Source organism: Sturnira hondurensis, unplaced genomic scaffold (assembly GCF_014824575.4).
Source record: "Sturnira hondurensis isolate 20B ecotype Veracruz unplaced genomic scaffold, ASM1482457v3 Scaffold0018399, whole genome shotgun sequence".
Taxonomy (NCBI): domain Eukaryota; kingdom Metazoa; phylum Chordata; class Mammalia; order Chiroptera; family Phyllostomidae; genus Sturnira; species Sturnira hondurensis.
The window spans coordinates 580,708-595,311 of record NW_028091030.1 but is presented as its reverse complement, the minus strand read 5'-3'; the positions used below and the strand labels follow the sequence as shown (position 1 = coordinate 595,311).

The following is a 14,604-nucleotide window of genomic DNA, read 5'->3' as shown; positions in this document are numbered from 1 at the left end:
AGTGGTAGGTGGTAATGTTAATAAAGATACAGTACATTGTACGCCTTAAACTTAGAGAACTTGATAGTCAATTACGTCTCAGTAAATGTGGGGGGGAAATAAGCACCAAATACAGTAGAAATCCCCTCTTCTCCAAGAATCGGGGGGGTTTGTTAGTTGGCTACTTAAACTGATAAGAACAGATACTACACTTGATCTTAGCCAAAAGGCCGAGAAGTGATTATTAGTTGGCTACTTAGAGAAATCAGTTAAAGCAAGGAATCCTACAAAACGATAAATACATATTAAAAGCACTTTATTTTAATTTAAACTATGTACAGAGCTGGAGAGCCTTATGCTAAGTGAAACAAGCCAGGCGGTGAAACACAAGTACCATACGATCTCACCTATAAGTGGAACCTAATCAACAAAACAAATAGGCAAACAAACTATAACCAGAGACACTGAAACTAGGAACAATCTGACAGTAACCAGAGGGGAGGAAGGAGGGGGAAATAGAGGGCAAGGGGGGAGGGTTTTCAGGAACAACTATAAAGGAGGCGTGGACAAAATGGGGTGGGGGAGGCATGGCGGGGGGAGGGAGGTTGGAAGCAGGGGAGGGAGATGGGGATGGCTGGGGTTGTAGGGGATGCAGACAACTGTACCTGAACAACAATAAGAGTAAACAAATAAATAAACCATGCATAAGTACAATCCACTGGTCCTCTGGGGGGGGGCGGGGGGAGGTGGCCCAGGCCTTCTTGTGAGTTTGGATCCGCAGACAGGGACCCCAGTCTCTCGCATGAACCACGCTCACGATGGATCAGCTACTATATGGCAGCTCCAGTTGTTTGGAAATGCAGCAAAAACTTCAACACAAATGAAATAACCAGAGAGCAAATTTCTTCTCACTTTTTATAATTTTTTCCAATATCTTACACTTGTCTTGTTAGCCCCTAATTCCACAGCCAATTTCCAAAAGAACTGACTTTTCTTACTCTTGGTCAGAGCATTCAACTTCGTTTTTATAGAAATAACTCCCCTTTTTACACCAAGATGCATCAGTTTACAGAATAGGTGAGTTGGAGAACAAACCCAACGGACTCTTACTGAGAAAGTACTTTGACTTGCAGGTGTCCAAGCGCATAGGCATCACTGTGACAAGCCTGCCAGCCACAGTCCCCGTCCTGGGAACGTCAGCCAAGGGCATGGACAGCACTGGTGTATCCACGGGGTTGTGATTTAGACGTCAGTTCAAAAGGTCTTTGCCACAATATAATTCTGGTCTCAGGCACAGCTAACCATGAAGAAAGTTCAAAACAGTTTCCCTGTGGCGTGTCTATCTGCTCCTTTGTATTTTCCTCAATCACAGGACGCATACTTTGGAGATGAGAAAGTCAAAGAGTGAAAAAACACAAGAATACTAAAATGAAGCAACAGGAAATGTGTAAGTAGAACAAACATGATAAAATAATCAGAGAATTTGACTGCAAACAAATGAGCCAGTAAAACACATTTTAAGCAAATTGCAATAGCCCTCTATTCACCTGAAAAAGCTGATGATCCACGTTTACAAGAGCTTGTTAACGGAATAAAAGAGAAGCCTCATCCTCTAATCATGAGGGGAGGGGATGGCGTGGTGGGAACTTACTTATTTCATTGGACACCTGCTGCAACTTGTCCTGCGACCTGCTGATAAGGACAATCTTCATCCCGTGCTTCGCTAACTGAAACAGGAAAAGAGACACCAGACAACGGAATCACACCCGGGCACTTCATTTGGAAACAGTAATTACACATATTCCCATGTTAAGCAAACCTGACCATATGATAATCCAATAAAAAATAAAATAAAATAAACCCAAGTGTAATGAATGGGCAAAATGAAGACTTTACAAGAGGATTCCACAAATGGTTAACTTTATCAATCAAGCTAGTATATAGATGTCAAAGGGTTTTAGAAGAAATAAATGGTTACTTTTCATTTTGTGTCCACCTAGACTGTTTGAGTTTATCAAACCATAATTATCTATTACTTCTACAATTTAAAATAAACTTTAGTTTTTATTCAGATTGTCTGCATAAAGACTGGAGGAAAAGCAAAGAAAACCATAGTCAAGATGTTAGCAACTCCTAAAAACAGGGTCAATCTTAAACTTTTTACTAAGCATTATACTTTATGCACAACAAAGGCCAACCAAGAGAGTTAACTGGACAAACTAATAATTTCCCAAGGAGCCCCTCCTGTGTACTTAGCTGGCCCTGTCTAAGCGCTGCACAGAATGAGTAAGATTGACAGGAGTGTGATTTCTACTCCAGAGACACATAAATTTAGGGGCAAAGAAAAAACACTGATCTATACACAAGCTTTTAGTGAACTATTCCAGACAGTATATAAATGAGCAATAAACTGGCTGCTATGAACTATTAGCAGTTTACTAAACTAATATTCCAGTCTTAAATCCTAAAGTTGGTTTTTATTAAGTAAAAAGTGGTATTGCAAATGAGAAGATATAAAACTTTTATTTATTTACGTTTTAGAGAGAGGGGAAGGGAGGGAGAAAGAGAGGGAGAGAAGGGAACACCTATGTGTGAGAGACACAGTTGCCTCTTGCACACCCCGCCCCGGGGATCTGGCCTGCAACCCAGGCATGTGCCCAACCCAGAGAGGACCAGCAGCCTGTCCCTTTTCAGGATGACGTACAACATGCTGAGCCACACAGTCAGGGCTACAACACTTTCTTTTAAATAAAAATAACAAAGGTTGGTAATAATTTGTTAAATTACTCTGCTGTAAAACCACTAAAGAACCCGTAAGTCCAAACTGATAGGTTTTTGGTCTGTTTCTTTTTTTTAATTAACAGGGGAGGAAGGACAAAGAAGAGCTTTTATTTTAAAAAAAAACAGCATCTAATAAATGGTGAAGGAAAGATATCATTAGAGAATCACCATTTTAAAAACACCATGGTAATAACTAATTTAGGAAAAAAATTATCAATGGGTGTTAGAACCACTGGATGAAAAATTTTTCATAAATGGTATATTCACAGCCCTAAAGAACCACCCCACATAGTCCTTACTACTTACAAAGGGAAAAGGCCCCTTTATAATGGAGAATTACGGTGAGTAGCATTGTCATAAACCATTTATCTTAATATAGTCAACCATGAACAAGAGGACTCCTTGTGCCTTCTGATAAGATAAAGTCAGGATACAAAAGCCCCTGTTTAACCGGAATCTACTCATGAGGAAGTAATCAGACAAATCCAAACGGAGAAACCGTTCACGAAACAACGGGCCTGGATTTTTCCAAAACGCCACTGTTGTGCACACACACACACAGAGACTAAGGGACTCTTCCAGTCAAGAGACAAGTCACCTAAACGCAATATATTAATTAACCTCTAACTGGATGTGGAATCACATCCAAAAGAGCTATGAGAAAGGTTTTGGGGACAATTGGGAAATCTGCATATGGGCTGTATGCTACATAAATAATATTGTATCGAGTTAAACTTTCTATGTATGATCACTGTACAAGGGCGAACGTTCTAGGTCTTAGAAGATTCAGACTGAAATATTTAGGGCTGGATTGTCATGGTGTCTATAACTTACAAACAGTCTGGCCAAATGATCATTACAATAAAGTTAAATGTGGCAAGTGCTAATAACTGGCGAATCCTGGTGGAGGGGATATGGGTGTTCATTATATTCTTCTTGCAACTTTTCTATAGTTTCGATATCTAACACAAAAAACTGGGAAAACAAAGGAGGATTTTTTTTTAAAGAAACGTTTGGGAATGACAAATGAGAGATTCGGCAGATCTTCAGCACAACTGGGCAATCTCACAGGCGGAGGGTGCCTTCGCGGAACTGGAAGGCAGGGAGCGCGCCGGGAGAGCGCCGCCAAGGTTCCTTCTTTGTGTGCTGGTCTCCAGACTATTACGGTTTCCTGCGCTCTCATCACAGTACCAACACCTTGAACCCTTTGCCTGCGTCTGCCAACACCTTCCCGTCAGTCACAGTCCTTGTGAAAGTGATACCTTGAAATGATGGCCTGGAAATATAACCTCTAGGATAACTGAGTTCTGCCCAATACATGCAAAAGAAGAAAATGAGACTGCCTTCTTACATGATATACTCCACACACAGCATACACACTGCACACTCAAAATGGGTTAAAGACTCTAATGTAAGGGCCCCCAAAATAAAACTCTTAGAAGAAAACATAGGCAGTAAACTCTGACAATTCTCTTAGTAATATTTTTTCTGATCTATCTACTCAGGCAAGGAAAACATAGGAAAAGATAAACAAATGGGAGTATATCAAACCAAAAAGTTTTTATGTCAACAAAAGGACAACATACTGAATGAAAGAAGATATTTGTCCGTGATACGTCTGATGAAAGGTTAATACCCAAAATTTATAAAGAGCTCATATCACTAACACAAAAAAATCCAATTAAAAATGGGCAGAGAACATGAATAGATACTTCTCCAAAGAGGACACAGAAATGGATAATAGACATGAAAAGATGCTCAACATCACTAATCACCAGAGAGATGCAATTTAATACCACAATGAGATATTACCTCACACCTGGCAGGATGGCCATCATCCTCGTATCAATAAACAAGGACCCTAGTGCACTGTTGGTGGAAATGCAAATTGGTGCAGCCACTGTGGAAAGCAGTACGGAGTTTCCTCAAACAAAACAGAACTACCATATGATCCAGCAAGTCCATTTCTGGGTATATATCTGAAGAAATCCAAAACACTAATTCAAAAGATATAGGTTCACCTATGTTCACTACAGTGTAATATTTACAACAGTCAAGAATGGAAGCAATCCAAGTGCCCATCAATAGACCAGTGGATAAAGAAGATGAGTTAATATTAATATATACAATGAAATAGTACTCAGGCATAAAAAAAAGATTGAAATCTTACCATTTGCAACAACGTGGATGGATCTAGAGGGTATTACGCTAAGTATAATAAGTCTGACAGAGAACAACAAATAACACATAATTTTACTTATTGCGGAACCCAAAAAACAAAATACATGAACAAACAAAACAGAAACACACTCTTAGACACAGAGAACAAACTGAAGGTTGCCAGGTGGGAGGAGGGCTAAGGGGCTGTGTGAAAAAGGTGAAGGGATTAAGAAATATAAATGGGTAGTTACGAAATAGTCACAGGGATGTAAAGTACAGCAAAGGGAATATAGTCAATAATATTTTATTAATGATGTATGGTGTCAGTGGGTATTGGAATTATCAGAAGAATAACTTCATAAATTATATGATTATATACCTGAAACTAATATAAAATAATTTTAAATGTCAACTGTAATTGAAAAATAAAATTAACAATTAGAAACCAAAGACTGTTCATACTTACACAAAATAAAATTATACTACAATTTTACAATTCTAGCTTACCAGAGTAGAAAGTTTCACCCATTTTGCATTAAAGAAAGGTCTTGAAAATGACCTACCTCTTGGGCATATGATTTTCCAATTCCATCGGTTCCACCTGTGACAACTGAGAAAAAGAGAGAAAGTAAGTTTAAGAATTAAAATGAAGAACTGATCACACACAGGAGCCAACAATTAGACAAACAAGGACCTGCATAATATTTGGATGCAAACTTGAACCACCTGAAGAAACGCCAGTGCTGCAAATTTAAAGCTGAAAACCCAGCACAGTGGCTAAAACTGAAAAGGACGGCAGCACCGAGCGCTGCGGAGGAGAAGGGCAGCTGGGACTCTCACACGCTGCTGGTGGTGCTGCATCTCCAACGTGCAATCATTCCGGAAAAACTGTATGGCATTATGTCCGGAATTAAACATACGTCCACCCTATGACCTAGTAATTCCCAAGATGTAAGAATGGCCATGGTAGCTTTATTCATGCATAGTAGGTAAACATGCCCGAATATTAAGCTACAGGAGAATAAGTATTGATAAACTGAAATATATTCATACAATAGAATATTAAATAGCAATAAAAAAGAACAAAGTTGCTGCTATATGCAAATCATGAACAAATCTCTCAGACATTATGTTGAATGAAAAAAGCCTGACATAATAGTTTACAAGTTGTTATGATTCCATTTATGAAGGTAAAAAACAACAAAAGCCAAAAAAAGGGCAAAACTAACCTGTGATGACAGAACTCAGAACATTGGCTACCTTTGGGGAAGGGGGCAGAGGACAGAGAAAGGGATTAAAGGGAAACTTCAGGGTACAGGAAATATTCTCTGTCCTGATGTGCATGTGTGTACAAACATTCATTGAAACTGTATATACTTAAATACACACTTATGGTATCGTTACACTTCAATAAATTAACTTTTAAAAGTTACAGGTAGTTTTAAAACTGAGTAACATCTATTCCTCCTCTGGAAAAGCACATTCCTCTCAAAAGCTCAGAACACGCAGGCAGCGGACACATTCGATCACTCTAACGGCTCAGGCTACACCCCGGCATCTCATCTCTGAAACACGGAATCACATCTGTTACAAATTCGGAGCACGGCTGTCTGCTCCGAAAGATCAGAGAGGCTCCCAAACCCCTCTACGAGTTTCTCCAAACTACTTACAGATTATGGAAAACAAGTCATGATGTAAGGTAGGATTTTCTTGTATTTGTCCTGAAACTGCTCTCTATCCATCGACCTACCTACCTGTATCTATTCAGCTATTTAATCTCCATCCCTCTCTCTCCCTCACCTCTCCTTTTCCTCCCTCGCTCTGTGCCCTCCTTATCTGCAAAGATACTGGATCATATGTTAATACTTTCCCAGCCTGGCATTTGCTGACTGCATTCCCCTCATGTCATTTAACAAGTGTATCAGTCCCCTAGTGGTTGGCTATAGATGCTGGATCAAATTCAGGTTTGATTTTTGATAAGAACCCTTTATAAGTAATTGCATATTTCTTAATTGCATATTTACTAACCAGGAAACATATTTCCAGTTATCTTTCTTTTGCTTTATTAACAGTCATTGATGGCATATTATTTCATTAGAAATTGCAAAATGGTGGTGTTTAATATTTAAATTCTATCATTCCATCCTCACTTATTAGCTGGAATTTTTCCATAGAGAAATGACTGGTTATTAGTTATCCATACCAGAAATACAGAGTTTACGCGGGAACGCAAGACAAATGTTTGGGGTTTTTCTCCTTTGTTTACCAGTTTTCAAAATAAATTGGTTCCCTACCACCTTCTGAAGGTGGTAACCCATGTGTTTTTATCATTGTGGTTTTCTTTATAAGAAACATTATTAATTTATGGATTGAAACATTTATGTTAGAGCCCATATAAAATTAAGCTTTAAATGAAAGTTCCTCCAACCTCATGAGCAATTCAGTTGCCTATCTCTGTAACTTTTCATCTCCTGGGTATTTTGTAGGAGCCGAGTAGTCTATGAAAACCTAAATACACTACATTCCTGTTACTGATTCACTAATGTTTCACACATGGAAGATACACATTTTCTAATGTTCCCAATTTTCTCCTCCTTCTATCTGTGGTAACCTTTTTGCTCTCTGCAAGACCCCCAGAATCCCCCCTCTCCCCTTCCTTCAAAGCCTGTCCAATCTCCACCAACCCCACTCTCCCAGACCCCTTGAAACAAACGAAAGCCTTTCTCTCCTCTAAACTCCCACAGCTCTTTCCATGCACTTCTCTGCCGGCACCTCCAACTCTCTACTCGGAGTTGTATTTCCTTACGTGTATCTTAGTTCTTACCCCAGGCTTCCTGTCATGTGACGGGAAGAAGGTAGGGGCTCAGGAGGCATCTGCTGAGTGCATGACTGACGCTCAGCACTTAGTTGTACAGAGACTAAACCCACAGCGCCCAGACTGCTTCTCTGGAAACCTGGTGTCTCCAAGTTCCTCACACTCCAGGTACAGTTACTGCCACTCTCCTAACCCAGCCGCCACTCATCTCTCTGTTTACAGAGCCTTTGGTGCCTAGATTATTTTGTTCATTCTCTACAACTGGGGAGCAAGCAAATCCCGTATGAGTAGAGCAGGGAATTGATGGCAATATCAGATTTCTCAGATTAGGGCCTGAAAAGTCCCTTAATAAGAAAATGCTCAAGAATTAAACTACAATAAAGTCACTCCATATAACGACGTATCCAAAATTTTTGGCTAGAATATACATGTTTCAAAAGAATACAGATGACTCTAGTGTGTGTCTGTCTGTGTTCTCGAAGTCACTCAGCAGGTAGTATGTTTGCAAAAATATACAAATATAACCAAGTCACCTGCTAAACTTCAGGCAATTATAGAAGTATATTAGGACATGTGGAATGAGGACAAGGACTGTCCAGCTTTTGCTTTTCAAACTATATTCTTTGTTTAAAGCTATATACCTGCCAACAACAGTAGCAGAGATAGCTTGTTTTTGTACAGAAAAATCCTGTGAGTTCAGTAATTTTTCGTTTTTATAATACACTAGTGTAATTCTATTAAGATGATACTGTATTGTCTGGGGAGTCGACTTTCCATTATTAACTTTAGGAATCTGCCCAAAACAGGCCACTTTCAATCAAGAGTCCTCTGGGGTTGCTCCTGGAGTGCCGGGGAAAGACAGGAAAGAGTTCGCTAATGTTTATTCCTGTCAACCACGTGCACGTACTGCCTTTCCAAAAAGGAAGTCTTTTCCTTCTTCTGAAGAACTCTTCGCCTATTCCAGTTTCCTTAAATCAGTGTTTCCCGAGTCACTTAATATTTCTTAAAAACTGATTTTTTAATAAAATTGAATAGACAATGATTATTTGATTACTATTCACTTAATTATTTGATTAGTATAAAAGGCCACCCATTTCAATTAATACAAGTAGTCTTACTGTAACATATGTGTGCGTGTAACCATTAGATTTTGAAAACTTCCATCGGTGCAGGACCTAAGGTCATCTCCTGGTTTGTCTTTCGGAAACACTAATGTAATCACAATCACCCCGATATACCTACCTCCTCGCAATGGAAACCTACGGGAACAAAGACCGGCTCCCAAACCATCCAAATTAGAAGTAGTGCCTGTTGATTTCTTAAAATGAAAAAAGGAAGCACTCACAGCTGCACTGACAGAAGACGAAATGTGCAAACCCAACCCAAGGGACAACCTCCGTGTATTATATGCACAACCAAGCCAGAGCCCACTGTCTTCCCAAGCAGCCAAACTTCCCTCCCTTCTTCGCGGCAATCGGGGCCTGGAATTGACTCTACTTTCCAACCTCCCCAGCAGCTGGGGAAGGCCATGTGACTAAATTCTAGAACTAATACGCAAGCAGTCTTGTGAGGGACTTTGAGAAAGGCTGCTTAAAGCAAGCAGTCACAGAGGTAGAGGCCCTTCTTCACTCTCCGTCTAGCCAACGCAAAAGCAGCGGCTGCAGCTGCCATGGCCTTGAGCAATGAAATAACCTGGACGGTAGAAGCCATGGGCTCAGATGAAGGCTCACAGGAACCAAGGTTCCTGACGACTCCATGGAATTACCATGGCAGTTTTTAAAAACGAATCATTTTGGTTTTTACTGCTTACCACGGAGAATCAGACGTACATAAAAATTCTAGTCTTCTTCAAAATAGGTGAAAAACTTGTGCATGGTTAAAGTCACTATAATAATAGACCCAGAAAAGCAAGAGAAAGTTGCCAGTAAATTATTAAAACACAATACTTAGTATTCATCATAAGAATAGTTGTTCAAGGCATTTCACTGATATTATCCAGTTAATTATCACAGCAGCTTATCACCCCAATCTAAACTGTCATCCTAACACACAAGAACTTGTGCAGCGAACCTTTCAGGCCCTCCTCACTCAATCCATGCTATACAGTTCAGAATCACCCTTCTGAAACACCATTTTTATGATCTCAGTCTCCTGTCAAGAAGTGACAATGCTTCCCTATTGCCAATTATATAAAACTTAAAGCTTCCCGCCATCCAATTCTCCCCCTTGCCAGCACCTGGGGCTACCATCATTCATCTCCCGAAAAAGCTGGTGCAACCACCTTCTAACTCATTCCCTTGCCTCCATTCATACTCCTCTCCAACTCATTCTCCACGCTGCAGCCACAGCCATCCCTCCAAAGGGAAAATCTGGCATCACTCTCTGCCTAAAACCAGTCCATGGCTCCCCACTGCCCTTATTCTTTACAAGGCCTTCCACGAGCTGACCCTAACTCCCATCAGCCTCCTACCACCGCTCACTGCCCTGGTCATGCTGACCTTTTTCCAGTTCCTCTGAGCGAATACGCTCTCTTTACAAATGCTGTTCCCTCCACTCCCAACTTCACACTTCACTCCAGCCAGTGTCTCCCTCCCATTCTTGAGGTCTTCAGTTAAGTATCTCCTCTCCCAGTAAGCCTTTCTTAACCTCTAGACGAATAGGACCTCAACACTCAATAGAACAGTACACTGTCCCCAATGTACTTTGTACTCCCTCTTAATTGCTATCATATAGGTTTCCATAAAGGTCTGAGTCACCACTGCTGACCTTTAAAAAAAAGCAGTTATTTTTACCAGCAAAGATGGGCTTATTCAAGAATAGTAGAGAATTGCAATTTGGGACAACCATACTACAGCAAAAACTTCAGGCAAGTCCAGCAAACACAGGAGAGGAGAGTTATTTCATAGAGAAAAAGGAAGAAGCTGGTGGGGTGTTGAATGAAAGTCTGTGAGGGAAAGAGAGTTCAGGGTGGCGATGGCTTCTCCTTGCAAGGGTTCCCATTGGCTGGGCTTTGTGCTAGGCAAGAAGAAAATCTTCCATGCACTGGAGTAACAGAGATACATCTTGTTGAAAATACAAGGTACATCTACTCTCTTTGGGTCTGTAATTATCCATTCTTCCTGTTGGGGTGTGTGATTGAGGTAGCATAGCAGGGCCTGACAACTCCCCCTTCAAGGGGCCCCTCCTTTCAAGGCCCCCTTCAAGGTCCCCTCACTCCATTTAAAATAAGGTTTCCTTTATTCATTTGCACACCACAGTGCCTGGCAAAAGCAGATGATCAATGAGGTTTTGCTGGATGATTAAATGAGTGAATGAATAAAAGGGGATTGTGAATGGAAAACTACCCTCTCACGACACTACCCATTGCTTTACCCACTTTTTCAAAAAGAAATAATGCCCAATCACCCACTGCACAAACCCAATATGCTCTTCAACCCCTTTCACCGTCAAAAATCGATGATCTAAAATAAAATTTCCAAAAATTTAACAGAAAAGTTTCACTGTGTGATAAACCTTTAGATATACATTGTCCAAGGATACTGAGGCTATTCTTGAAAAGAGAAGATCTCGGATGTTAAAGAAAACTACCTCACTCATAACGTTCCAGGGTGGATGTGAAGTTAACAAACCCAGCACAGCACTCGGGGGAGGGAGATGAACCGCCTTGGTTTAGTAAAGCATGGCGGATTGCCAACGTAGTAGCAACAGCTTCCGGTTCTCACCAAGATTTGCTTCTTCTGTGAACGCTTCAATATGTTCTCAGATTTCATTTTGCTATGAAGTAAGTAGATAAGGTAGTTTTCAATAATACACAGGAAAAAAAGCTCCAGGTATCGCCCATAACCAATAGCCTCAGGTATTACCCACAATCCTATGGGTTGTGGGAGAACATATAATAGCCAGGGGCAGAATTGAGATTGAGGAGAAAAGAAGGGGGAAGAGGAAATTAAAAAAGGCCTGTGGCTTCACATATAAATATAACACCAGAACCCAAATTTGCAAGCCTTTGAGAAGATGGAAACTGACAACTAGAAAGAATACCCCAACTTGGCATCCAACGCGTCTGTCTAACTCGTTACGGATTATATAAAACACTGGCAACTGACCAGGCCCAAGATTCCAGATTTTATATAGTCAACAAAAATACATTAGTTTGTGTAGGTTAAAAATATTCTACTCTTTTTGTCCTCACTTTGCTAGGAACAGATATTTTTAGTAAGTACCAAATCAACCTTATCAAAATCAAACATCAAAAATAGACTAGAGAAACACTGGAAGCAAACACGTTATTTTTAGCTCTTCTGTCTACCCACCAAACTCTGACTGCAGAGCCCATGCATAAGCGCTTAGTTATTCCGGGCAGGTTCCTTCTCCTGACCCTCCCCCACCCCCCCTGAACACCTGAATGCAGAAAACACTGGATTGATTAAAGATTAATACTGCCGCAAACCGTGACAGCTGCCTTTCCTCTGAGTGCTTCTGGGGGTGGGGAGAACAGAAAATGACAGAGAGCTTGCATCAGTATTCCACTGGGGATCTATTACACGGAAAGAAAATTGCTATTTCAATTCCTTTTTGTTACTAAAAATAGCAGTCTCGATTGATTCAAGCAAACAGGGAACAGGGCTTCGCAGTGCTGAATTTAGAAACCACTGAAGTCCCAAAGAGCAAATGCTAGCGTGGTCTAACCCACACCAGCTCACATCTAACAGAGAACAAAGAGAAGCACGCAGGCTGCAAGGTAATAAAACAGCAACACATCCCTGCATCCTTGTAACAGGTAATCGGTGAAAGTGATGCAAAGTAAGAAAAGACTACTATCACTTGTTCTTCTAATCATATGTTAATGAAAATAATTTTAGAGGAAAATAAAGACCAGGCATAAACCCAGGTACTGTGGGCATTTTCCACAACCTCATGGTATGGGAAAGCTACACATTTTTTTTCAGGCACAGTATGTGCCTGATAGAGAGAAAATGCCCAGCATACAAATATGCTGACCCATGAGAGAGGCCCTTCTCCCACGCAGGCCTCTCAGGTTCTCTAATCATCAGCCCTCTGGGCCTTCCTTCCTCTTCTCCTGACCCAACCAAACACTGCAGGTAGTTACAGTATGCCGCTTAAAAAACTAACAAAAAACAAAAACAACAAAAAGCGAGACATAACAACATTCCAAAACCACCTATAGGTTCAGAACAGAAAAAAGGAGGAAGTTATGAAAAGCAGGATCTGCCGAAGACAGCTAATCCTCTGGACTGGCTTCCCGCAAGGACTTGTAATTCCTTCTAATGGCACTAAGCCCCCAAAATATCTTCTGCCTGCTTTTTTCACTTTACTCGGTTAACTGAAAACCTTGCTAGAGGAGTCATTTCACTTAGTAGCACATCCTCTCTGAGAATGCAAACCCCTGCCGAAGAATTACAAAGCAGTCAACCCTGGGCCACAGTGTGATGTAGTGGAATCAAACTGCTACACGGCTTTGGGGGAACACCGAGGGGTACGTGTGACCTGGAAGGGGCTTCGTGAGAGAAGGAATTCTGCCCGGGAGCAAGGAAAGTACTGCTCCTGGATCACAGGCCTGGTAAAACCATCATGGAAAGACGTTAGGCTTTTGCTATTTTAGTACAAAGAGACTATATGAAGTGGCTAAGCACATGGGCCCTAAAATGAGACCTGCAAGGTTCAAGTCCAGGTTCAAATGCCAACTGTGCCATCATGGAGCCAGTTAACCTTGTCTGTCCCTGCTTCTTCATTTCTAAAGTGAAAACAACACTATCTGTCCCACAGAGTCAATGTAAAGATTCCATTAAAAAGTGTTCATAATAGTCCTCACCACACAGGATTGTTTAAGAATGGGACAATGTATATAATGTATTTAGCATGGGACTTGGCACATAGTAAATGCTCAATAAATGTTAGCAATAGACAAGGAGCACTAAAAAGTGGAAGGGGAATAGAAAGGAAAAATGTTAAAGCAATCAAGATTAGATATGACACCAAAACTACAAGCAATAAAAAAATAAGTTGGACTTCATCAAAACTATTTTTTTGGTACATCCAAGGACAATATCAAGAAAGTGAAAAGAAAACCCAAAGAATGGGAGAAAATATTTGAAAATCATATGATAAAGGTCCAGTATCCAGAATGTACAACGAACTCCTACAACTCAACAACAAAAAGACAACCCAAGGCTAAAATGGGCAAAGGACTTGCATAGATATTCATCTAAAGAAGTTACACAAAAGGACATAACCCACCATCTTCTCAGCCTGCCAGCATCTGAATAAAGTGCCCATGAAGATTCTAAAAGGAACAAACAAAAAAAGAAGCTCTACAAATGGCCAACAGGCACGTGACAAAACGGTCAGCACCTTTAAGAAAATGAAAATCAAAACTACAATAACAAAACAGTTTGGCAATAATTTTTTTTTAAATGCTAGTAAAAATGTGAATAAATTGGAATTCTTGCGCATTGCTGGTGGGAATTTAAATGGTGCGGCTGCTGAGGAAAACAGTTTAGTGGTTCCCCCAAAAGACACACAAAGACCTAATAATTCTATACGCACAGAAGGACTGAGAACAGGTGTTCAGCCAGAAACCTGCACGGGAGTGTCTGCAGCAGCGCTAGGCTCGAGCCAGAAGGTGGGAACAACCCAAATGCCATCAACAGCTGAACAGGTTCTCCTGGATGTGGTGTAGCCACACAATGGAACGTCATCAGCCATAAAAAGGAATGACGGACGGACACACGTTACATAGGGGAAGAACATTGTGTATGAATACTACGCTAAGAGAAAGCCATATGCAAAAGATCACGGGCTGTATGATTCCATTTACAGGAAACATCTAGAACACGTCAATCAACGTA

The 14,604-nt window shown here is 40.6% G+C and overlaps 1 protein-coding gene and 1 non-coding gene across 2 annotated transcripts in view; both read right to left on the bottom strand.

Moving 5' to 3' along the window:
- Positions 1-14,604, bottom strand: part of HSD17B12 (hydroxysteroid 17-beta dehydrogenase 12) — a 142,919-nt gene that overhangs the window by 82,952 nt on the left and 45,363 nt on the right. Inside the window, exons 2-3 of the mRNA XM_037069046.1 lie at positions 5,484-5,530; positions 1,631-1,706 (exon numbers count right to left, since the gene is read on the bottom strand). Of these exons, the coding sequence (XP_036924941.1) occupies positions 1,631-1,706; positions 5,484-5,530 (123 nt within the window). The remainder of the gene's footprint in view (positions 1-1,630; positions 1,707-5,483; positions 5,531-14,604) is intronic.
- LOC119002994 (U2 spliceosomal RNA) lies at positions 27-221 on the bottom strand. Its single transcript, XR_005069861.1, has one exon. It is a non-coding gene; the product is annotated as a U2 spliceosomal RNA (small nuclear RNA).